The sequence below is a fragment of the Rhincodon typus genome, chromosome 40 (genome assembly GCF_021869965.1).
Source record: "Rhincodon typus isolate 14 chromosome 40, sRhiTyp1.1, whole genome shotgun sequence".
Lineage (NCBI taxonomy): Eukaryota > Metazoa > Chordata > Chondrichthyes > Orectolobiformes > Rhincodontidae > Rhincodon > Rhincodon typus.
The window spans coordinates 6,929,599-6,955,471 of record NC_063371.1 but is presented as its reverse complement, the minus strand read 5'-3'; the positions used below and the strand labels follow the sequence as shown (position 1 = coordinate 6,955,471).

General features: G+C 42.5%; 1 protein-coding gene across 7 annotated transcripts in view; it reads left to right on the top strand.

The window, feature by feature from the left end:
- The window catches only part of gpat2 (glycerol-3-phosphate acyltransferase 2, mitochondrial), a 52,730-nt gene extending 27,817 nt beyond the window's left edge, over positions 1-24,913 (top strand). For 5 of the 7 annotated variants that reach the window (XM_048618781.1, XM_048618782.1, XM_048618778.1 and 2 more), the window contains 10 exons: positions 1,841-1,959; positions 5,742-5,812; positions 5,988-6,249; positions 6,814-6,962; positions 7,899-8,030; positions 15,038-15,169; positions 15,630-15,750; positions 16,235-16,294; positions 22,596-22,651; positions 24,213-24,913. In XM_048618781.1, the coding sequence (XP_048474738.1) occupies positions 1,841-1,959; positions 5,742-5,812; positions 5,988-6,249; positions 6,814-6,962; positions 7,899-8,030; positions 15,038-15,169; positions 15,630-15,750; positions 16,235-16,294; positions 22,596-22,651; positions 24,213-24,326 (1,216 nt within the window). In that variant the 3' untranslated portion in view covers positions 24,327-24,913. Of the gene's footprint in view, positions 1-1,840; positions 1,960-5,741; positions 5,813-5,987; positions 6,250-6,813; positions 6,963-7,898; positions 8,031-15,037; positions 15,170-15,629; positions 15,751-16,234; positions 16,295-22,595; positions 22,652-23,567; positions 23,802-24,212 lie in introns of those variants that run through there. The other 2 variants (XM_048618779.1, XM_048618780.1) reach the window with 2 other exon arrangements.
- Positions 24,914-25,873: the final 960 nt, after the last annotated feature.

Genomic DNA, 25,873 nt, shown 5'->3' with positions numbered 1-25,873 from the left:
TATGAGATTTTCAAAGTTAAGAAACCATTTTATGGCATGAAAACCTTATTTCTGTTGCTCTAAAGATCAGCAACATTGAAGTGTACATTGAGCAGTATTCTTGCGAGAGAGAAGGAAGATGGAGGTTGGAGGAGAACGGTTATACCATCAGTCAGACAATGACAAGTGGACGTTGAGGCATATAGACCATCGTAACTTGAGATTCTTATGTGGTATTTGAAAGGGAAGAACACAAAATCATCCAGAGAAAGGGCACAGGAAAAAGATTTAAAATAAATTTTCAGTGCAAATATGATTAGCACAAAAAACAGAAATAATAACTTGCATTTATATGGTGCCTTTCATGACCTCAGGCTGTTTTAAAAGTGATTTACAGGCAGTGAAGAATTTGGATAATAGCAGCAATGTGATAATGAACAGATCATCATCTTTTTGTTCAGTAATGCTAATTGAGAGATCAACATTGGCGAGGGCACTGAAGATAACTCAAAATCTCCCCTCCCCGACCACATCCCAAAACCAGCCTAGCTTGTCCCTGCCTCCCTAACCTGTTCTTCCTCCCACCTATCCCCTCCTCCCACCCCCATCTCCTACCTACCAGCCTCATCCCGCCCCCTTGACCTGTCCGCCCCCCCTGGACGGACCTATCCCCCCCCCCCAACTCCACACCTACACTCACCTCTACTGGCTCCACCCCTGCCTCTTTGACCTGTCTGTCTCCTCTCCACCTATCTCCTCCTTTATCCATCTTCTATCCGCCTCCCCCTCTCCCTATTTATTTCAGAATCCCCTTCCCCTCCCCCAGTTCTGAAGAAAGGTCTAGACCAGAAACGTCAGCTTTCCTGCTCCTCTGCTGCTTGGCCTGCTGTGTCATCCAGCTCTACACCTTGTTATCTTGGATACTCGTTACTGTGTTGGCAGGGAGGAAACCGTAACTGTCAATTTCTGCACAGCTGGCTCTGCAAACAGCAATGTGATAATGAACAGATTATCTTTTTGTTCAGTAATGTTAATTGAGAAATCAACATTGGTGAGGGCACTGAAGATAACTCCCCTTCTTCAGGATTGTGTCATGGAATCTTGTATAGCAACCTGACAGCAAGGATGGGATTGTGGTTTAACATCCTATCCAAAAGTCAGCACCTGTGGCAGCACAGCCCTCCGTCTGCACTCCAATGAAGTGTGAGCATCGGCCAATTCCCTCAAAACCTTTTCTATTGATGTATCCCGCAACTATTTGATTTGAAGCCGTAAACGATAGTTATGAACCATGGCTGACGCTTCATGGCTTCACAATCTACGATTGAAACCCATACTTTAATGGATATATGTAAAATGTGCAGCAAACAGTTGAATAACATTCAACCTGATAACATGAGGATATTATATGCTAAAATTCATCCCTTAATATACCTGAACTCTCCAGCATTGCACCTTCAGTCTGCTCAGGAGAGCTGCACCCTGTTGGTTCTTAGCATATTCTGCTGGAACGTTCTGACACTCTGGAATGATGCATGGTAATATTGTTGGGAGCCTGGGAATTAGGACCGGCATATAGATTAGATTTCAAATGCTGTTAGCATTGTCCTCCAGTGGTTTCTCATTTACAAATATCATGATTTTAAACTCCAAAGAATTACCTTTCAGGTCGTTCCCTGTTCATTGTTTTCTGAAAAGGTGGAAATTCAAACTTAATACATAGCTGTTCAGACAACTGATAGAAACCAAAAGAACTGCAAATGCTGTGAGTCAGAAACAAACAAATTGCTGGAAAAGCTCAACAATTGTTGTTTGCCATTAACATGTCCTCTATATTTTAAGATAAGGCATTATGTTTCAGCACCGATTCTGTGTACTATGAGAAGTCTCAGGACTGGCTTCTGAACAATGATGAATTGACACAACTCAGCAAACATCATCGAGCACTGGTAGCTGATCTGGGAAGACACATGCTTTACAGTAAGTTGACTGACATTGATGAATACCAGCACATACTATTCAGGGATCTATATTTCTACATGTATCTTTAGCAAGCCATCTGTTCTACTTCAGTTATTTCATGCAATATTTCAATTCTACTTGCACTTGGTGTCAGGTTTGGTGAGTTTTAGCATTTGCCCGAAAAGAAAATGTAATTCTGCCAATGGGAAATAGCAAACTCATTAAACCAGAACTTGGGGAGAAGGCTGCAGGACTCTTGACTGCAGGAGTTTGCAACTAGATGTGACTGGCTGAAGCATCCTACCTCTTAATCTTCGCGTCTAGTTAATGTCTCGTGTTGTTAAAGGTCAGTTGGAGTCACTTAGGAAAGGCAGATGAACAACACTGGTATCAATGTTTAAAATTTGAACCTCCTGAGCTGATTAAACCAGTATGAAATGAATCCAGAAAGTGACCCTGATTCTCCAAGAGCTGTTAGTCTCAGTTTAGAAAGCTGGAAATTTTTCTATTTATTCTGACCTGTGATTAAATGCCCTTGGTCTTGTTCAGGTTATGAAACTGCTTTGAAACTGGTACTACTGTCCTTCTCTTTTAAGCTCCAGTTAGAAGCAGTCCTGAATTATTTTTATTTGAAAGCTCTTTGTCTTTTTTTATCCCATTTTGTGCAACTCTTGAAATCTTGAGTTGAGTAGCCTATAATTCCAAATAAACCACTTCTAGTGAATTTAAAGTTGTGGACTTGTATATTGATCACTTATGGAACCTCATCAGTTCGAAGTTTTAAAACACATAAATAACATGGAAGTGTTCATAAGGATACAGCACAGTTCGCTGCAGAACCGAATATCATGTGCGTTTTTGATTCCTGGTTAGGACAAAATAGACTTCAGTTTTGTCCCTTTGAAACCTTTGGCTGTTGGGGAAGAATGTGTTCTTGAGGAGAAGGTGGTGTAACTGTTTGTTTTAGCCAAATCTTGATTATTTGAAACTAGAGACATATGACAGCAGTCTCCAGCTTAAACTTGTAAATAAGAGCATTAAATACAAAAAGTGAAAGTCAGGCAGAACCTTCTATATGTCTTCCGTCATTCTAACTGCTGCACTTCATAAAGTAAAAGGGGAGGCAAAAGCGCCGTGTATTTGTTGCTGGATCAGTAATCTAGAGGCGCGGAGGTAATGCACTCAAACCGGGTTCTAATCTTGTACAGACCCAATTAGAATTTGAATTCAAAAATCTGTGATTTGGAGGTAATGATAACCATCCAACCATTGTCAAGTGCATTAATGTCCTTGAGGGAAAGAAATCTGCCATCCTCAGGCCGTCTGGCCCATATGTGACTCCAGGCATTTAGTGATATGGTTAACTCTTAAATGCCTCAGAAATAGTTGATCAAATCTTTCAGTTCTATCAAACCGTGAAAGAATTCAAAAATGCAATGAAACCTGCCATTGAACTGGGCATAAAACCAGACCATGTCATGTTCCAGTCATTGCCATCACCTTCTCTGGGTACATCCAGTTCCACAAGTAGGACAGACCCAGTAAAGTTAGTGGCACAGTGGCAGATTGTTGGGAATGAGTTGACTCAGGAGTCTTGGATGTTGACTCTGGACCCCATGAAGTGTCATGGCACCAGGTCAAACATGGGCAGGTGTTCTCCTGTAGTACTGCCATCTTTCAACTGGCGAATATGTATTTCATGTTGAACACCACTTGGAGGAAGCACTTGGCTGGCAAGGGTGTAGACTGTACTTAGAATGGGGACTCACTGAGCATCACCAAGGATGGCTCATCACCAGTACTGCTGTTGGAGCTGGCCAAGTCCTGAATGACATGGCTTCTGAAGTAAGTTTGTGGCAGATGATGAGGGAACCAACAAGAGGGGAAACCTATTTGACTTTGTCATTACCATTCATGCTGTCACAGATGCATGTGACTATCACACACCTTGTAGAAACAGTGTGATTCGGGCACATTGAGGATATCCACCACCATATTATACAGTGCTATCAGTATGCTAAAGGGGATAAATTTCAAACAGATCTAGCAATTCCAGACTGGGTATCCATGAGGCAGTGTGGGCCAGCATCAGCAGCAGCATTGTACTTCAATATAATCTGCAACATCATGGCTCAGCATAGCTCCCACTTTGTCATATGCCATCTATCTCTGCCATCTCTACCATCAAACAGGGGATCAGCCTGTTGCAGTGAAGAGGGCTAAGCAATACCATAATCAACAGATGAGATCTAAGGTCTGCACTTCTACTTGCTGTAGTCATGAATGGTGCTGAGCAATTAATTAACTCACTGGAAGAGGAGGCTCCACAAATATCCCCATCTTCAATGATGAGGCAGCCACACATATCAGTGCGAAAGATAAGGCTGAAGCATTTGCAACAATCTTCAGTTAGGTGTGCCAAGTGGATGATCCACCTCAAACTTCTCTGGAGATTCCCAGCATCACAAATGCTAGCCTTCAGCCAATTCGATTGATTCCACGTGATATCAAGAAACAGCCTGGAGGTTAGCGAGGCTTGGGCTGATAAGTGTCAAGTCATGTTTGTGCCACACAGGGGTGCCAGGCAGTAGCCATTTCCAGGCAGAGAGAATCTTAACCATTGACCATGACATTGAACAGCAATACCATGGCTGAATTCTTCACTATCAAGATCGTGGGGGTTACCGTTGACCAGAAACTGAATTCGACTAACCATATAAGTACTGTGGCAAGAAAGAGCAGGCCAGAAGTTCAGAATCCTGCGATGAGTAATTAACCCCTGATTCCCCAAAGCCAGTCCACCATTTACAATGCTCCAGCAACACTCAAGCAGCTTGACACAAAGCAGCCTGCTTGATTGGCACTCCCTCAACCACTGACACATAGTAGCTCCAGTGTATGTCATCCACGTTGCACTGCAGAAATTCACCAAAGTTTTTAGACAACACTTTCCAAAGCCAGAACATTTACCATCGAGAAGAACAAAGGCAGTAAATCCTTGGGAACACCGCCACCTGCAATTTCCAACCCAAACCAGTCACTATCTTGACTTGGAAGTACATTCTTGCTCCTTCATTGTTGCTGAGTCAAATCTTGGAATTCCCTCTCAAACAGCATTGTGGGTGTACTGACACCATATGGACTGTAGCTGTTCAAGAAGGCAGTTCACCATGACCTTTTAAAGTGCTCTTGCATTTGAGCATTAACTGCTGGCCCTGCCAGAAAAGCCCACATGCCCTGAATGAAGGAAAATAAATGAAAAAATATGTGACTGCCTTGGATAGAGTCAGAGAACGGTTATTGGTGTCGACCATGACTGAGAAACTTCAGCTAGGTGGTGAAATTGGAACAGCCAGGAACAGAGAAGGTTAAGGGGATATTAATAGTTTGTCAAACAATGTGGTTTGCACAGAGCAAATGGAAACTGTTCCAGCTGACAAGTGGTTGCGTAACCAGAGGTCATAAGCATAAAGTAAAGGTCAAAGGAAATTGATGGGAAGTGTCAAGAAATCTTGACAGAGTTGTCAATAGTTGGACTGCAGTACTTGAAATCAGTTCCGTCAACTGTAAACAAAATTGGACGTGTTCTTGAAGAGGGCTAATCTGTGATATTATTAAGAAAAATGATGGTGTAGTGGATTAATTTGATCAGATTTTCCACGCTCAAGATGAATCAAATGGCTTCTTCACATTATAAGATGCTGTGAGACAACCAGTGCAGTTAGGGTGCTCCACAGAGAACACTTGTCACTGAGAACTTCAATTTGTTGTGACTAATATCTACTCTTACTTTCTGATAGCTGCTTCTTGCTGCTCGGCAGTTATGTCGACCACCATCATGGCCTGCCTTCTGTTTCACAAGCATCGACAGGTAGGATGTGTCTGTGATTGGTAACTTAATTTGAGTTATAACGAGTGCTCTAATCCTGAAAATGTCTACTTTTTGAATATTTTTAGAAGATTGCTGAAAAATGAGCAATTCTGTTCATGACTGAAATGAGCAATGTATATTAGCCATTAACATTTTTAATCCAATCTTTCTCCAGGGCATACTGCTTAGCACATTAGCAAAGGATTTCTGCTGGTTAATGAATGAGGTTCTCGCACGGCATTTTGATGTGGGATTTTCAGGGAAGCTGCTGGATATTGTGCTGCATGCCCTTTTCTTGCTGGGAGAATGTGTAATACTGAGGAGCTGTCCGCTGAATAATCTAATTGTGATACCAAAGACAACCAGGAAAGCTGTGGAGAAGCTTAGTTTTTACAGTAATTCTATTCTACCTGTCTTTATCGGTGAGGCAGTAGCTGGTAAGTGGCAAATCATCTCTGTATTGAGGAAAATAGAGAAAAAGGAAATGCACATTTGTAAAAGAATGGAGTAAATTTTTGGGTGAGAACCTCCATTCCACAGCAAGTGGTTGTACTCCGTTAACATTGCTTTCTGTCACTCTGGTGCTCACCATTGTGTTGTGCAATTCCAGTATTTATTTCTGCTTTGGGCACTCATGCTGTGTTTTCTTCATTTATTCCACTTTTGAGTCTGTGTGCAAATGAACAGATGAGAAAAATGCCCATAGATTTTTCATTTTAAAGTTCAGTAACAACTTTGTCCTCTTCAGCTGTGTTTATTACTTGCTGTTAGATAATGTTGCTGATTGTGTATTGTGTTGGTATGAGGAGTTTTTATCATGGAAAGGAGTAAAAATTGATGCTGTCCATGCTTCAGAACAGCAAACAATTCCCACCTGTCTGATTACAGAGGTGGTGTGATGGCACTCGAAGATGGCCCAAGTGTGCAGGACAGTAATGAGCATATGTGGTGTATTACTTTGGACTCTTCCCATTTTAAAACTATCATCTCTTTTCTTTCAGCCTGCGCTTTAAATTCAATTTTAAGGGAAGTGGCTAAAAACATGGTGGACTTTGACTCCAATGCAGAAGTTGCAATCAGCCAAGAAGAACTTATCTGTAAAACTGTTCAGCTGTGTCAGTTACTGTCCACTGAGACACTGCTTCTACCAGTAAGAACAGTATCAGTTTCTATTCAAACATTAAAACAGAAGTTGTTGCTAAGGAATGGAGTGGTTTTAAGTTAGGGAATTGAAAAGAGTCAACCATATTGAATTGAATTGAATGATTTATTGTCACTTGCATTTTAGAATATTAAATACAGCAAAAGGCTTCAAATGTTGCCATAGTCTGGTGCCATTTTGAATAGTTCAGGATAATAAGAGTAAAAAGATAGAACTGAAAAAGAATCGATCTTCTTTTCGTTGCCTCCACCATGAGTCCTGAGCTGGCTCATCAGTGACCCCCGTGTGCACGTACACACACGCACACCCACCCACCACTAACCCCTCCCCGAAAAAAATCTACCTCGCCATCATCTGCACCGGACCCGCTAATTGGAGCAGTCGCCACTCTTAGTTGCAGCTGGATCCACCTCGCCATTGCTGAGTTCCATGCTGAACCCACAGTCACCCTGCAAATGAATACAGTTGAAAGTAGCCAGCATAAGTTTCTTAATGGACATTTGTGTCTGACAAAGCTGAGCAAGCAGTGATGTGGTTGAAACAATGGACACGATGAATGTAATGCTCTGTACAGATACTTCAAGAAAAAAGACCACACAATTGGTGGCCGTGCTTTTAGAAGTTTTGGCGTTAAATTCTAGAATGATGTTTGTGCACCTCTACATAGCTTAATTCTTTGTGTCCCCCTTAACCCTATATTATTTGACTCAGTTTTTAGGCACTACTTATAATACCTCTTTGGCTGAGCATTCATTTCTTGTTTGTTACATAAAGCAACTTGGCACTTTTTTCAGTTTTAATGTACTGCATAAATTCAGCTTTTGACATACAGAGAGTTTGAATCATTGTGGAGTGGTCTTATTCAGCATCATCGTCTTTTCCTGTGCCTGAAAGATTTCTATTAAAAACAACATTTATTTTCAGTTGTTTCCTCGTTTTCCACCACAACAATCTGTACTTTACTTGAATCTCCTGCAGCCCTGCCGATCAGTGTACCAGTTTTCACAGGAAGCAGTGGACAAGCTGATGTATTGTGAGATTCTTATCATGGAGGAGGTACGATCGTTTTTCTGGTGGTTGTTCTGATAAGAGGGTGGCTTGTGGGAGTTCTTGTTTTGTTTCAGTCGTCATTGGAAATATGGGTTCTGTGGTTGTAAACAGCAATGTGAAAGGGTATTCCTGAGATTATCCAGATCTTAAACCCGGAGCAATTAGATTGACAAAATGATCAACAAAACAGTTGGGATCTTGAGAGTAAAGAAGCAACAAATTTGCAGTGAGTATATACAGAATACGAGTTTGACCTCAACAAGATTGTTGTGTCCAGTTCTGGGCACCACATTTCATGAAATATGCGGCAGCATGTGCCACCATGCAGAATGTTTCTTGAAAATGGTTGTAGAGATGAAGAACCTCTCTCAAGGAGAGAAGATTGAGAGGAGATTTTGTCAAGGTGTTGTGAGTCATGAGCCTTCTGGACAGACGAGATAAGTTGACAATGTTCTTTGTGGTTGAAGGATGGAAAGGCGAGTGTTCTCAACACATTTCAATAAAACATTTTGATAGTGTGGTTATAATCTGAGATGCACTATTTTTAAGTATAGTGGAGGCAAAGTTATATAACAGTTCAAGAAAGAATTGGATAATTATCTGCGAAGAGAAGTAATTGTAGGGTGGTGAGCAAGTATGACTAGTTGAATTGTTCTTAGAGAGCCAGCACAGACATGATGGACCAAACAGCCTCTTGCTGTTCTCTAACAGTTAAATAATCCCACAGTTTCTGTCCAGATTGTAAATAAAAAAAAAAAAAAAAAAAAATGTTTGTTACATTTGAAATCAAAACAGAAATTGTGGAGAAACTCTGTTTCTCTGAAGAAGGGTCCACACATGTTGCCAGGCCTGCTGAGTTTCTCCAGCAACTTCTGTTTTTGTTTCAGATTTCCAGCATCTGCAATTCTTTGTACTTTTTTTTTGTTTTGTACGTGAACTGCTTTTGAATGTTGGAGAGAAATGATATCTGTCGTCTTCTACTTCGGAGACTTGGAATGTGGACTGTGGAGACAAGGAGAGCACTTCCTGAGACAAATTAACTTTCACATCTATCTTTGAATGTTTTTCCCCTAATGCTTCTACGAAATGTTGGGTTATATATGTGTATCCATACTTACATTGAAATCTATCTGTGTGATTATCATCATAGAATCATCATAGAATCCCTGCAGTGTGGAATAAGGGAAAGGACACAGTGACCACATTGTATATGTTTACTGATTCTATGCATCCAATCCTCTTAAACACCTAATCAGTGATGGGCACTCCTTTGGACAGCTGCAGATTCTCATGATCTCATGGTGTCTAATAGACATTGTAATCTCCAACCTTAGGATCTTTCTATGCATCCTTTTAATTTGCATTCCAAAGTTACTGGCTATACTCATTTGGACATGTCCCAGACTTGCTCATCTCTAAGGACTGCTTGAATCCTGTTGCCCCTTGTATTCCTTTGCTATATCTATCAAATTCTGTTACTCCTCTTATTTTCCAAGTGTCCTAATTATAGATTTAAAAAACTCGAAAGGCAGTTGGGTTTTACTAACTGCTATAAGATTCATCATATGAATTTCTATTATAAAATTAGTTATATGTAAAGCTTTACAGCTACGTCTACTGTTAGATTGTTTGCAACTCCTTAGTTAAAGAGTGCCATCAGTAGACATGGTGAAATGTAAAGTTTTACAGCTAACTTTATAATAGAACAGTCTATTTAGTACAGGACATGTCAGGCATCTTTTTAGAGATAAGGAGAGCACTTCCTGAGAAGAATTAACTTCCACATCTATCTTTGAATGTTTTCCCCTAATGTTTCTACGAAATGTTGGGTTATATATGTGTATCCATAATTACATTGAAATCTATCTGTGTGATTATCGTCATAGAATCATCATAGAATCCCTGCAGTGTGGAATCAGGCCCTTCGTCCAATAAGTCCACATTGACCCACAGAGCATCCCACCCACACCCATACCCCTATAACCCACCTAATCTACACATCCCTGAAGACTGTGGGCAATTTAGCATGGCCAATCCGCCTTGCCTGCACATCTTTGGACTGTGGGAGGAAACCGGAGCACCCGGAGAAAACCCGTGCAGACTCGGGGAGAATGTGCAAACTCCACACAGAGAATCACCCCAGGGTGGAATCGAACCTGGGTCCCTGGCGCTGTGAGCCAGCAGTGCTAACCACTGAGTCACCATGCCACTCCAAAGATTATCTGAAGGATCTTTAACTAGAACCTATTAATATTTTGAATAACTTCACAGTAACAACTGATAACTCAAATCAGCATTAACTGTATGCTATGTTAGGCTGACTGTCTCATGGAGTGAGATTTACACCCCTTGTTCCAACTGACGCTGTTCACCTAATGGGACAAAATCCTTTCATTAATGAAGCTGGAATCAATCACTTGTCATAATTTAACTTGTGTCTGTCCTTAAACATCATCTTATTGAATTGTCTCTGGCTGTTTGCCTCCCGTTCACCTTGGAGTAACCGTGTTCAGAGGTACCATTGTGTTTCACTTAAATGTTGGAGCAGGTGTTTCTGTCTTGTTGGCCAATTGTGTCATTCAAATATGGGCAGCCCTACAACAAAGAACAAAGAAAATTACAGCACAGGAACAGGCCCTTCAGCCCTCCAAGCCTGCGCCTATCCAGATCCTCTATCTAAACCTGCCGCCTATTTTCCAAGGATCTGTTTCCTTCTGCTCCCTGCCCATTCATGTATCTGTCTAGATACATCTTAAATGACGCTATCGTGCCCGCCACTACCACCTCCGCTGGCAATGCGTTCCAGGCACCCACCAGCCTCTGCGTAAAGAACTTTCCACGCATATCGCCTTTAAACTTTTCCCCTCTCACCTTGAAATCGTGACCCCTAGTAATTGAGTCCCCTACTCTGGGAAAAAGCTTCTTGCTATCCACCCTGTCTGTACCTCTCATGATTTTGTAGACCTCAATCAGGTCCCCCCCCTCAACCTCCGTCTTCCGAATGTAAATAATCCTAATCGACTCAACCTCTCTTCATAGCTAGCGCCCTCCATACCAGGCAACATCCTGGTGAACCTCCTGTGCACCCTCTCCAAAGCATCCACTTCCTTTTGGTAATGTGGCGACCAGAACTGTACACAGTATTCCAGATGTGGTCGAACCAAAGTCCTATACAACTATATAACATGACCTGCCAACTCTTGAACTCAATACCCCATCCGATGAATGAAAGCATGCTGTATGCCTTCTTGACCACTCTATCGACCTGCGTTGCCACCTTCAGGGTACAATGGTCCTGAACATCCAGATCTCTCTGTGTATCAATTTTCCCCAGGGGCTTTTGCATTTACCATATAGTTCGCTCTTGAATTGGATCTTCCAAAATGCATCACCTTGCATTTGCCTGGATTGAACTCCATCTGCCATTTCTCCTCCCAACTCTGCAATCTATATATATTCTGCTGCATTCTCCGACAGTCCCCTTCACTATTTGCTACTCCGCCAATCTTAGTGTCGTCTGCAAACTTGCTAATCAGACCATCTATACCTTCCTCCAGATCGTTTATGTATTATCACAAACAACAGTGGTCCCAACACAGATCCCTGTGGAACACCACTGGTCACAGTTCTCCATTATGAGAAACTCTTCTTCCACTAAATCCCTCTGTCTCCTGTTGCCCAGCCAGTTCTCTATCCATCTAGCTAGTACACCCTGGACCCCATGCGACTTCATTTTCTCCATCAGCCTACCACGAGGAACCTTATCAAATGCCTTACTGAAGTCCATGTATTTGACATCCACAGCCCTTCCCTCATGTATCAACTTTGTCACTTCCTCGAAGAATTCTATCAAGTTGGTAAGACATGACCTTCCCTGCACAAAACCATGCTGCCTATCACTAATAAGCCCACTTTCTTCCAAATGTAAATAGATCCTATCCCTCAGTATCTTCTCCAGCAGCTTCCTCACCACTGACGTCAGGCTCACCGGTCTATAATTACCTGGATTATCCTTGCTACCCTTCTTAAACAAGGGGACGACATTAGCAATTCTCCAGTCCTCCGGGACCTCACCCGTGCTCAAGGATGCTGCAAAGATATCTGTTAAGGCCCCAGTTATTTCCTGTCTCGCTTCCCTTAGTAACCTGGGTTAGATCCCATCCAGATCTGGGGACTTGTCCACCCTAATGCCTTTTAGAATACCCAACACCTCCCCCCCCCCCCCCCCCGCCCCCCATCCTTATGCCGACTTGACCTAGAGTAATCAAACATCTATCCCTGACCTCAACATCCGTCATGTCTCTCTCCTCAGTGAATACTGATGTAAAGTACTCATTAAGAATCTCACTCATTTTCTCTGACTCCTCGCATAACTTCCCTCCTTTGTCCTTGAGTAGGCCAACCCTTTCTGTAGTTACCCTCTTGCTCCTTATGTATAAATAAAAGGCTTTGGGATTTTCCTTAACCCTGTTTGCTAAAGATATTTCATGACCGCTTTTAGCGCCCTTAATTCTTCGTTTCAGATTGGTCCTACTTCCCCGATATTCTTCCAAAGCTTCGTCTGTTTTCAGTGGCCTCGACCTTATGTATGCTTCCTTTTTCCTATTTGCTCGTCTCTCAATTTCACCTGTCATCCATGGTTCCCTAATCTTGCCCTTTCTATCCTTCATTTTCACAGGGACATGTCTGTCCTGCACTCTAATCAACCTCTCTTGAAAAGCCTCCCACGTATCAAATGTGGATTTACCCTCAAACAGCTGCTCCCAATCCACATTCCCCAGCTCCTGCCGAATTTTGCTTGAGTTGGCCTTCCCCCAATATAGCACTCTTCTTTTCGGACCACTCTCGTCTTTGTCCATCAGTATTCTCAAACTTACGGAATTGTCATCACTATTCCCAAAATAATCCCCTCCTGAAACTTCAGCCACCTGGCTGGGCTCATTCCCCAACACCAGGTCCAGTATGCCCCCTTCCCGAGTTGGACTATTTACATACTGCTCTAGAAAACCCTCCTGGATGCTCCTTACAAATTCTGTTCCATCTAAACCCCTAACACTAAGTGAATCCCAGTCAATGTTGGGAAAATTAAAATCTCCCATCATCAACACCCTGTTGCTCCTGCATCTTTCCATAATCTGTCTACATATTTGTACCTCTATCTCACGCTCGCTGTTCAGAGGCCTGTAGTACAGCCCCAACATTGTTACCACACCCTTCCTATTTCTAAGCTCTGCCCGTATTGCCTCACTGCTCGAGTCTTCCATAGTGCCCTCCTTCAGCACAGCTGTGATATCCTCTTCGACCAGTAATGCAACTCTTCCACCCCTTTTACCTCCCTCCTCTATCCCGCCTGAAGCATCTATATCCTGGGATACTTGGTTGCCGATCTTGCCCTTCCCTCAACCAAGTCTCAGTAATAGCAATAACATCATACTCCCAGGTACTAATCCAAGCCCGAATGCATACAAAAGTGTGAGAGGCAAATTGTTAGTTTGTATTCTTCTTGTGCACAGGATCAGTTGATTGAAATGACAGTCTACAGCCTATTGAGGACAAACTAGTGAAGGTAATTTGTCACTAGTAAAGTAGCCAGTAGTCCAGATTTAAAGACCATAAATGTGACAGTTGCCAATGAAGTCCATCAGAAACTCACTGGTTAGGTTGTGAAACTCAACTACAAGGAGTAGTTGGGACAAACAGCACAGAAACATTTATATGGAAGCTCGGTAAGCATATGGGAGAGTAAGGAATGTGAGGTTGTGCTGCTAAGATTAGAATGGGAAAGAATGTTGTGGAGCATTAATCCTGGCATGAAGCATTTGGTTTGTATGACTTTTTTCTGCAAATTCCACTTCGTCGTGCGTAATACTACATGGACTCATCTGATGGTGAATGAATGGAATGCACAGTGTGGAATGTGCATTGACCTCTGCATGTCGGGTTTAAGAGGGTGAAGGACATAGACGATTGTGATTGTAAGAAGCTGAAGTGTCATGTTGGCTAAAGGATGATGCTTGACTGTGATCATCTCCAACAAAGACTCAGTCTGGACTCTTACAAAAACGACTCCTGAGTTTGTGTACCAGGGAAGTTGTTAAAACAGGCTGTAGCAGTTTAGATGCTGATCCAATGTTTATTCACCAGCCAGCTGCAACATTTTAAGAAGTAATGTCTCTGGGTAGAAGTGGGCAAAAAATTGGCAGATGGTGCTCAATATAAGTGTGAAATTGTCTATTTGGACAGAATGTATAGCAAAGCACTACACTAGTTAAATTGAAAGAAATTGCAGAACTTCATGATATAGAGGGATCTGGATGTCTGGTACATAAATCACATAAAGGTATTACGTAGTGAAAGCAAGTGATTTGGAAGGTGTGCGAAATGTCCTTGTTTATTGCGAGGAGAATGGGAACATCAAGGCAGGGAAGTCGAACCAAAGTTGGACAGTGCATTGCTCAGAGCATATCTGAAGTGCTGTGTACAGATTTTGTCTCCTTACTTGAAGAAAGATATAATTGCTTTAGGATCAATTGAGTGAAGGTTCACTTGACTCTTTGCAGTGATGGAAGACACAACAGGCTTGGCTTAAGTCAATTGGGGTTTAGAATGGTGAAGGTAACCTTTTTGAAATACGTAGCATTTCGAGGAAACGAGATAGGGTGGATACCTGTTGAAGTTCTCTCTTTTTTAGAGAGGCAAAAACTAGCATGGATTACAGACATTCCATTTGAGAGATGAGAATATTTTTCATTCGCAAATTTCAAACATGAACAATTTCTTTCTTGGAAGGCCGTGGAAGCTGAGTATTTAGAAGTATTTGACACAAAGTTGGACAGATTTCTGACTGCCTTGAGAGTCAAGGGAACTTTTGGGTGCAGACAGGAAAGTGAAGATGGGATCGAAAACAAATTAATCATAGTCTTGTTGAATGGTGGTGCAGACTCAAAGCACCAGATAGCCTTAGTTCTTATGCAATTGTCCTGAAATTTCTGCTTTTTCTCCTCTGTTTGTAGAATGAGAACAAACAGCCAGCATGTGACACGTGGCAGAAACAGTTTGGCAAGGAGCTAACATGGAAGGTGATGGATGATTTTGATGACTCTGAGAGTGACGCTGATGAAACAGTCTGGAAGTGCTATTTTAAGGTATAACACTCATTTCCAAGTCTAGCTACAGTAACAGTGTTCTTTATCCTTTCTGCTGTGAAGGCCTTCAACAATGTACATAACACTCAGTGTTGAAACTGCAAATTTCATTGCAGAATAACTAGACTAACAGAACAACACAGATTTTTTTGGCTGAGCGTTGGATATAATGGTGGACAGCCACTGGAAGCCAAAATGGCACAATGATGTGAATCTTTTGAGAAGTTGATTGATTGCACGAGAGCAGGGTTTTGACTTGAGTTAGTATTTCCGATTAAAAGCACAGTAGCAAGCTATGTAAACATTCATGGGGGTATGTCTTTGCATTTTGGCTGGTTGCACACGGTGAGACAGCAATAAATCCAAGAGTAGAACAAGAATTGTATCTTTGGTCTTGTTTCTTCTTTTGTTGAACTCGCTTTGCCAGCAGGTGCCTAATGTGTTGTTATCTTATTTTCAGCTTGGCCAAACCCAGGAAAGCCACACATTTTACCTTTTTCTCTGTAGTTTGTTGCAGCCTGTATTGAAAGCATATGAGACAGCAGCAGGTTTGCTCCACAAATTGGACTTTCCAATTGAAGGTACTATTGTGTTGAACTATTGTTGAATGGTCAAATAATTCATAAGATCAGGGTTTTGTTTTATAGAATGCTGTCCTTTGGCTTGTGTCCATCTGTCAGGAAATGATAGAGTTGAGCAGACCCCACCTGTTTTCTTCTGACTGTTCATGATTTTGGAATGTCACCAATGGTTTTGTGTGTCATGGGTCTGAGTGGGAAGCTCAAGAAATGCCACCTTTGAAACTGAGACATGCCGAAGTTGGAATCTATGCTGATATGAATGAACAAAATAATCACCTCAGTGTTATGCTCTTTGGGGTAAATCTGAATGTGAAGGCTTACCGAGTGCACTCCTTTTGTTTGGCTTACCTGTGTTTAACAAGAATTTTACAAGAAGCATTACGTGCAGCTCTTAATTCTCCACTTGGTGTGAATTGAGATATCTAGAAGGAGAACATAGCCCTTTTGACAGGACTTCATGCTGCTCTTGTGCTATTTCTTTCAGAGTCACAGTGTGTGCTGAAGATGTTACAGCTTTTGCATGCACAGGGAGAAGAACAGCATGGTGAGTCAATCAATATGACAAAGATTTGAATCAACAACTTGCTCATGTACCACCCCATATGCACAGGAAGGAATGATTACAGCTACAGTGTTCATAGCATACTGTTTATGAGAAAAAATGGTGTCGCTGTTTTAAATTTGGTTGGCAGTGTGAGTTTCCTTTGGCTGATATCAACCGTTGTTTGAGATGTGGCTTTTATCCACTGAGCAAAACTGCAAGATTTTGGGTTCACTTCAACTTGAATTGTAAGACCTCACTCAATTACACAGCCTAGTAATTTATCTTATATTTTTGCAATAAAAATTACTACTTTATTCATAACACATTTATCTGTAAGTACATGCAAAGGATTCTCAATCTGTTCCATACAATCTTTGTGGGGTGAAAAAAGAGGCATAAATGACAGCCAGAAATTTGACATCCCACAAAGCAACTGTGCAATTGCAAAAAAAAATGGCATTTTTAAACCCATGCGGGTAAAATATTTATATTCATTTTGTGGCAATGATGGGAACTGAGAACTGAATGAATCCCTGTCATTCTTTGGCAGACCAAAGAGCATCTTTAACTGAGTCAATGGTCCTTCAGGCCCAGTTGATGTATGTTTCTGTGTGTGTCCTGGGTAACAGCTCATGGAGCATAGAGTCCTGTATCAGAGAGCTGATAGGGACAATCCTCGGATAGGACGATAGCTTTGCATCTCTCTTCAGATCTTTTTGATAAAGGCACATTGCAGAAGGAGGTGTATGACAGTGTCTTTCCAAGCCGCTTCAAGGGCAGCATGGAGAGAGTACCGGTGGACTTGAAGGATCTCACAGGCAGTGCCCTTCTTGCTACGAGCCAAGCCACATCTTGGTGCTTGCTGGAAAGCTTTGGCGATGAGGCATTCTGCCAAATTATTTCAACAGTCTTGCTCAGGGAACCACCTAACAGGATCCTTTTCCCACAGGGGCTCGAGGACATTACACACTACATGCTGACCACTGCCAGATGGAGGTGTGGTCAAATATGTTTCCTTGGCAGATTTTTACATGAGGGCCAGTGATATGAAATGGTTCAACGACTTGGAATATTCTATGGCACTGAGGCCAGACCCATCCTTAGCAACACTGGGGACAGGTAGAACCTCAGTACACAATGTCACTCGGTGCTCGCGTACCAAGGATTAACACAGCTTGATGCAGCCACACACAGTGGCCATCAGGATGAAGGTGATGTTGGATATGTATCCAACCAACAACCCCATCCCCATCCTCAGAACTTCATAGATGTTTTCCATGCAGACAAAATCCACCTTGACCTCCAAATCATGTAGAAAATGGCTCGGGTGACTGCTGAGGCACAGGCCTGCAGAATGGGCCAAACTTCCACCTTGTACAACAACAAGGAGAGTACCTCACACCTGATGATGAGGCTTTCACCCAAAATGGAGAGGGAGTGGTGCTTCCATCTGCCTAGTTTCTGCCTCACCTTGGCAACATGCACTTCCCAGGTTTTAGTGCAAGCCACGTAACCGGCCACTTTGAGTAGTCTGATCCAATTGCAGATTTTGGAGAGCCCACCCCACATGTGCTTGTGCGATATCCTGTCAAAGGCCTTCTCGTGGTCCATGCTGATGAGGCAGGTGTGCACCCCGTTGTCGTGCACATAGGCGATCGGATCCCTGAGGAGTGCGAGGCTCTCAGAGGTTGCCCTGCCCAGTACAGCACACATTTGTTCGGGATGAATCACTGATCCCAAAGCAGACCTGACCTGGTTGGCAATGATCTTACACAGGATTTTGTCACCTGCATTCAGCAATGAAATTGATTGCTAATTTCTAATTTCCTTCCTCTTCCCCCTTCTGCTTTTAGATTAGGGTGATAGATTTGCACATGCTACCTCCCAGAAGCATACTGTTGTACACCTCCTGCAAGTCCTGGCCAATCAAGTCCCACCAAGGTGACTACACCTCAGCTGGCAAGCAGTCACTTCTGGGAGTTTATTCTTTTCAAAGAACTCGAGGGTCTTGGTCAGCTCATTCAGACGTAATGGCTGGTCCAGCCTCTTCCATAGGATATAGTAATAGAGGACAGCAGTGACTGGGAGGCCACGCTGTCTGTGGGCTTCGTGTCATACATTCTGGCGTAAAAAGATTTGGAGATCCTCAGGACGTCAGACTGAGATGACTTAACCAAGCCATCTTCTTTAAGGCTGCTAATCGCAGAACTCTCCCTGTGCACCTTCTGGAAAAAGAAACACGAGCACACTGCATCCTGCTCCACAGTGCAGATCCTGGACCGGAAGATTATCTTCAAGGCCTCCGAGGCAAAGAGTGAGGCTTGCTGGCTCTTCACCTCCTGGAGATCCCCATCAACCCCCATCAACTGCAACGGGAGTAAGCTCTGCCTGCTTTTCGGGAATTTGGACAGTTTTTCCCGTCTGTCTCTCACGTTCCGAATACCTTTGAACATAAAGAACCTCTTGAAGTTCCCATTGACTCTCTCCCACCAGTCTGCTGGAGAGTCAAAGAGGGGCTTCACGATTCTCCAACCTGTATAATCCCTTTTGAGCTCCTCAGTGTTTTCTGGGGTCAATAGTTTTACGTTCAGCTTCCACATTCCCTTGCAGGTCGTCCTTTAGGTGACAGTCAGCCAGCCGGAGGCAGTGGTCAGCGAAAAACACCACCTTGACATTGGCGGATCTGACCGAGAACATGTGGGATACCAACAGGAAATCTATCCTGGAGTAGATAGGCCCGTCCATGCTGCACATCATCTGCAGGGGTGCTTAAGATATGATGCAGCTTGGTGACTTCAACTGTTTCCATCAGGAATCTGGATGTGGCTCCCAGTTGCTGTCAGCCCCTCCGAATCGTCCATCCACATCCAGTGATGCAGTTGAAATCTCTGGCCAGAATGTTGCCAGCAGCAGTTCCTGATGGCTGGAGTTTGGGTTTCACCGGACTGCTCACAATGTCCGGTGCTGCTGGGTTGGGTGGTACTCCTCCCCTTCTCCCCTGTGGTACTCTGCCTCTTGTTTTTGTTGCTGGGCATCCATCTGCATGACTTCATCAGAGAAGCTGCTGGTGTGTCCATCATACACCTGCCTCTTTCCGTTATGCAGTGAGCCCATGGGGGCCTGTCATGTTTTCCTTTTCCAGTTGTTTCTGACCAGTATCCACTCCCCCGCCACCTTAATTTACTCCTCCATTGACTTTGTTTGTTCAGGTGGATGATGGATCAGTTGTTGTACTTCCACATTGATAACCACAATCGAGCAATGATCTTAAGATCTTCTAATGATGAAAATTCTCAGCTCAGACTTAACCTGGGAGAACCATCTTCTGGATCATGATGTCTCAGTTGCCAGTCTGCAACACTAGAGTCAGTCAATTGTGAATCTATGTGAGCATCTTAAATGTGAGACATTTGAAGAGAAAGGAGATGTACGTTCATCAACCTGACTGTGTTCTTGACATCCTTGCCTGGAGTATGGGCACTTGCAGTGTTCATAGCTCTGTTTGGCTGTGTGCTGCATTGGCATGAAGCTGAAGCCAACATTGAGATCCACCACTAGCAGCTCAGCTCAAGCAACAATCCTCCAACATTCATACACATTCCAGCAATGATCTCAAAACCCTCTGATGACTTTGGCTCAGACCAAGTCTAAGAGTTGCAAAGGGCTGGATTCAGTCAGTTCATGATTGAATGCCAGCTCCTGATTACTGGCTAACCTGATATGTATCCTGATATGATATATATTCCACATCAAACAGATGTTCACCTGCACATCTGCTAGTGTGGTATATGGTATCCGCTGTTCCCGTTGTGGCCTCCTCTACATCGGGGAAACCAAGCGGAGGCTTGGGGACCGCTTTGTGGAACACCTACGCTCGGTTCGCACCAACAGTTGCACCTCCCAGTCGCGAACCATTTCAATTCCCCCTCCCACTCCTTGGACGACATGTCCATCCTGGGCCTCCTGCAGTGCCACAGTGATGTCACCCGAAGGTTGCAGGAACAGCATCTCATATTTCGCTTGGGAAGCCTGCAGCCCAATGGTATCAATGTGGACTTCACAAGCTTCAAAATCTCCCCTCCCCCGACCGCACCCCAAAACCAGCCCAGCTCGTACCCGCCTCCCTAACCTGTCCTCCCAGCTATCCAATCCTCCCACCTCAAGCCCCACCCCCATCTCCTACCTACTAGCCTTGTCCCGCCTCCTTCACCTGTCTATCCTCCCTGGACCGACCTATCCCCTCCCTACCTCCCCGCCTACAATCACCTTTACTAGCTCCAACCCCGCCTCCTTGACCTGTCTGTCTCTTCTCTTCTCCACTTTTCTTCTCTCTTCAACCTCTATCCGCCTCCCCCTCTCTCCCTATTTATTTCAGAATCCCCTTCCCCTCCCCCATTTCTGAAGAAGGGTCTAGATCCGAAACGTCAGTTTTCCTGCTCCTCTGATGCTGCTTGGCCTGCTGTGTTCATCCAGCTCTACACCTTGTTGTCTCAGATTCTCCAGCATTGGCAGCTCCTACTATCTCTGATATGTGTCTCTTGTTTGGTTTTGTTTACTGAAGTCCTTCTTTTGTTGTCAGTCCTATTTTCGGAACTCAAAAATAGTCCACACTCATTACCCTTGCTCTCCACAACTGCTTGTGCATGACGAGAGGTATCCTTAACTCTTAATTGGCTTGCCAATACATGATCTGTGCATGATCAGTCTTCGATTAGTTAAACAGTAAATTCCTGATTAGTTGCTTTAATGACATCACTTAGCACCGTCACCTGGTTTTATTTCTTTATTGTCACATGTATTTTGTTACAAAATACAGTGAAAAGTGTTATGTAGTGTTGGCGCTCTCCAGCACTGTCTTAAAGCACAGATGCTTATAACATGAATCACTTGTAAAATCAACCTCTTTATGATGGCTTGTCCATTTAATCTGAGTAAGTTCACAGATTTTACCAGGTTTTTCCAGTGGCACCACTGGAATCATATCAACTCGAATCTGATGTGTCTAAATATTCTGCAAAATTCCAATTCTAATCTGTGTCTTTTAAGTAAACAATCTGTGTCACTCCACAACAAGTCTTCATGCCTGAAACAAGTTATCTCAAGTACTTTCAGAAAACCATGCATGCTTATTTTGTTCTGTGAACAGAACCAAGTCCCACCATCAAGAATTGGACCTTAGCCACACATTGAAGTTACAGGGTCCTGCTAAAAGATGCAGAAAATTGATGAAGCTCACAAGAACAGTACAGAGCTAACATATATTGGTCTAATGCATACCTAAAGTTACAGAAGTAATCCATTTTAAAACATAGTTCTGACCTTGAGGAGAAACATTTTAAATCAAAGCATTTTCACATTTGTAAACCTGACTTTGCATTACGTTGGGCCATAAAACCAGAAACCCATGACTGATTTTTGATGAGGACCATTATGGTTGTTTTTCCTGAATGACAAAGAGTTTTATAACTAAAACTCTTTAAACAGAGTTTAAACAGAAATTAATTTAATTCTTCGCTTGTTAAATCGGGTCCTTGTTGTGCTTTACCATGACTTCCTGTGGAGATTTTTGAAACAATTTATCAGTGACAAAGACGAGGCTGAAGTATTGGCAACCAACTTCAGCTGAAAATACTGAACAGACGATCCATCTCGCTCTCCTCCTTAGGTATGTATTGTCGTGGATGCCAGCAATTTCCATCCATCTGATTCAACCCATGCGATATCAAGAAATAGCTGAAGTTACTGGATACAACAAAGGCAATGTGTTCTGACCACATTCCTGTGTGCAGCAATGAAAACTGTTGTTCCAGAACTCGCGAGGCTTTTAACCAAGATATCCAGTACAGTAATATACCTTTGACTAACGAACAGTGTAGAAAATTGCCCAAGTATGTTCAACCTTGGGGGGAAAAAAAAGGGCAAGTCCACTGTGACCTTGCAAATCTAAACCTCTGCCATCCAGAATAGCAGATGCTTGGAGAGACTATCACCTGCAAGTTCCTGTCAAATCTCTGACCATCTTGACTTGGAACTCTCTCACTTCTTCATTTATAGCTGGATTATAAACCTGATTAATAACACTGCCTGTGCACCTGCATAACATAGGCTGCAGTGTTCAAGAAGGTAGCTCACCACCACTTGTTCGATGGCAATTAAGGATAGATAATAAATGTTTGACAGGAAGTGATTGTCACACCTCGAATATGATTGATTTAAAAGATGAACAGTGAGGCATGTTTTTTGTGAAGATAAGTTTAGATTTGAATGCATGCATCACTGAGGATTTTCTAACATTTTACAGAAAGTGCAACATTCAGCATTGCAAACAGCGCTATTAAGACCTTCAGGGAATTGGGGGTAAGTGAAATTCTTTGTCTGAGGAGCTTGGCTACAAATTTTAATCAGACTTCATTCAGAAAATAACTGAGTCATGGTTTGATCCCATGCCCCTCCTGAGCTGTATGTTGTCTGCTTGGGCACGGCAATCGGCTCAGTGCCCGTAGGTTACGGAGAAAAATTGTCCTGCAGATTCTTTCTTATGGTCGCCATGCAATGATCCATGAGCGTGGTGTTGGTGAATGGTTTTTGGTAATTTGCAGTGTTCCACAGGGTCACTCGCCAACCAATACTAAGCCCACCAATACTCTGTGCTGGGTGTTAATGCAGAATTCATTGCTGGATGGCTAGTTTGCAAAACAGTGATACCAACAGCATGGGTTCAATCCTTGCACTGGCTAAGGTTAGCATGAAGAACTCCTCCTCAACCTTTCCCCTTGCCTGAGGCATGGTGTCGCTCAAGGTAATCCACCACAACTCATCTCTCTCTCTCTGAGTCTCTGTCTCTGTCTCATGAGAGAGCCGCCTTGTAGTCTGGTAGGATTACAACGACTTTCAGACATGAGAACTCGGAGCAGGAAAGAGGAGACAATTCGCCCCTTAACTCTGTCCATCTTTTGATAGGATCATGGTTGATCCCACCTCCGCTTCAACTCCTTTCCTGCGTGCTCTTCATAACCCTTCAACCCATTACAAATTAAAAATTTGTCTATCTCTCTGTGAAATTTACTCGGTGTCCCAGCATCCACTGCACTCTGGGGTGGTGAATTCTACAGATTTGTGATCCTTCAAGAGAAGTAATTTTTTGTTACCTCTCCTTTAAATCTGCAACCCCTTTCCTGAAACTGTGACCAAATGTTATAGACTGCCCCACAGGAAGAAATATCTTTTCTACATGCACTTGTCAATTTCCTTTTACATCTTGTATCTGAATTAGACCTCCTCTCAATCTTGTAAATTTGAGATCCTCTCGGCCTAATTCCTCTTCATAAGACAAACGTCACATCTCTGGAATCAATCTAGTGAACTTCGTCTAAACTGCCTCCGATGGAGCTACATCCCTTCTCAAGTAAGGGGACTAAAATTTTTTGCAGTATTCCAAGTGCAGTTTAACAAATACCTTGTACAGTTGCAGCAACACATCCCTGATTTTATACTCAATTTCTTTCACAATAAATGCCAAAATTCCATTTGCTTTCCTTGTTACTTGCTGAAACTGCATGCCACGTTTCTGCGCTTTATTTATGAGGACACCCAGGTCCTTGTGCACCAAAGTATTCTGAGGTTTTTGTCCATTTAACAAATAAATTGCATTTATATTCCTCTGACCAAATTTGATAACCTCACAATTATCCATGTTATGTTTGAGTTGCCAAATTTTGTCCCAATCTCACAACCTATCTAAGTCCATTTGTAAATTTACCTTTACCTTTAAACGTAAAGTTTAGTGTTGCAGGTTTTTTTAAAAATTGGTTTTATTAACTTTTTTTTTAGTGCATACCAATCCTTGGCATGTTATGAGGTAGATTTGCAAGTAATTATTGAAGATACAGTCACCAAACCCATTTCCTGTCACTTCTAGGTTTTCAAAGAGGAGCCAGGAACAAAGGGACCCTTATTGAAACTCGGTGAAACTTTTCAGGAACCTGATAATTTACTGAAGCTCCAGTGGTACATTCAACAATTCTGCGATTAAAGCTAAAAGAAAAATAACTGGTAAACAGTTCTTCTTTACGTTTGACTGAACCAGATGAGAGATTGTCGGGATTTTTTTGCAGTGGTCACTACTTTGGTCATCCCTCGGAGAAAAGGACCCCCAGCTTCTGTAAGATTAAACATTTCCATGCATTCTGCTCTGGGCTGCTGTTGCCTCCCTGATAGGTGGAAAGCCGAGTTTAAAACCATGTTGCTTTTCACCCCACATCATGAAAGGCTGAAAATCAAAACCATTTTTCAAAAAAAAAAATTCATGGGATATGGCATCGCTGGCTTGGCCACCGTTTATTACCCATCCCTAATGGGTCGTGAGAAGGTGGTTTTCAGCTGTCTTGAGTTGCTGCAGTGCTTGTGGTCAAGGCACACCCACAGAAGAAACTGGAATCATGATTGTGCGTAAAGCCCTTGAATTATCTTGTCATGAGAAAATTCTTGAAAGTTGTGTGTAAAAAGGGCAGAATTGTATTTCAACTTAAATGGAAAAAAATACAACTCATGGTAATTTCACTGGTTATTTTTGACTTTGTTGCCTTGTGTTACTTCAGTGCTTAAATAAAATGAGGTGATCAATATTTGAGTGCGACCAATCTTCCATGTCTGTCCTTAATGGAAATAATGATGTTGCAAGCACAGCTATGGTGCTTCTTGTTTTAAGTCGAATTGAGAGCTCTTGAAAACTGTGCCTCTTGAATCATTAGGGAGGTAATGGCTCAGTGGTATTATTGCTGGACTGTTAACCCAGAGACCCAGATAATATTGTGCGGACTTGGGTTTGAATCCTGCCGTGGCAGATGGTGGAATTTGAATTAAATAAATATCTGGAATTAAGAATCTAATGATGACCATGAATCCATTGTCAATTGTTGGAAAAACCCATCTCATTCACTAATGCCCTTTAGGGAAGGAAACTGTCATCCTTAGCTGGTATGGCTGACATGTGACTCCAGACCTACAACAACGTGTTTGACTCTTAACTGCCCTCTGGGCAATAAATGTTGCCTGACTGGCAATGCCCGCATACTGTGAATGAATAAAGAAAAAGGAAAACAGTGCACACTTCATTTGAGATCAATAAAAGTCGGTGAATGGAGTGTTTGTGCACACTTTGAACTTACTTTATGTTTTATCTCACTCTTTCCCTCACTATTAGCTCACTGCAGCATCTCTTTTTGAGAAGAACCCAAACCTTGCACACTTGTGTCAACACAGAAACTGAAATCCTCGGATGAAGTTGGGATCTTCCAGTCTTGATGGTTCATGTGTCCACCAAATGATTTTGCATTAAAAATTTCCAAAACATATTAGAATTTAAGGGTAGCTCATTAAAATGCTTTAGATTTATATACATTTTTCATTTTGTGGTAGTTTTTCACAGATGAGGTCTAATATTGGCAGATCCTTAGCTGCTCACCTCGCCTATATCTGTGAAGTCACCCTTAAACTTGGGGAAATGGTATAAACTGGTAAACACAGGTCATACTTGTTTCTAAATCATGGAGATTTATCACAGGATTTGCAGTTGTTTGT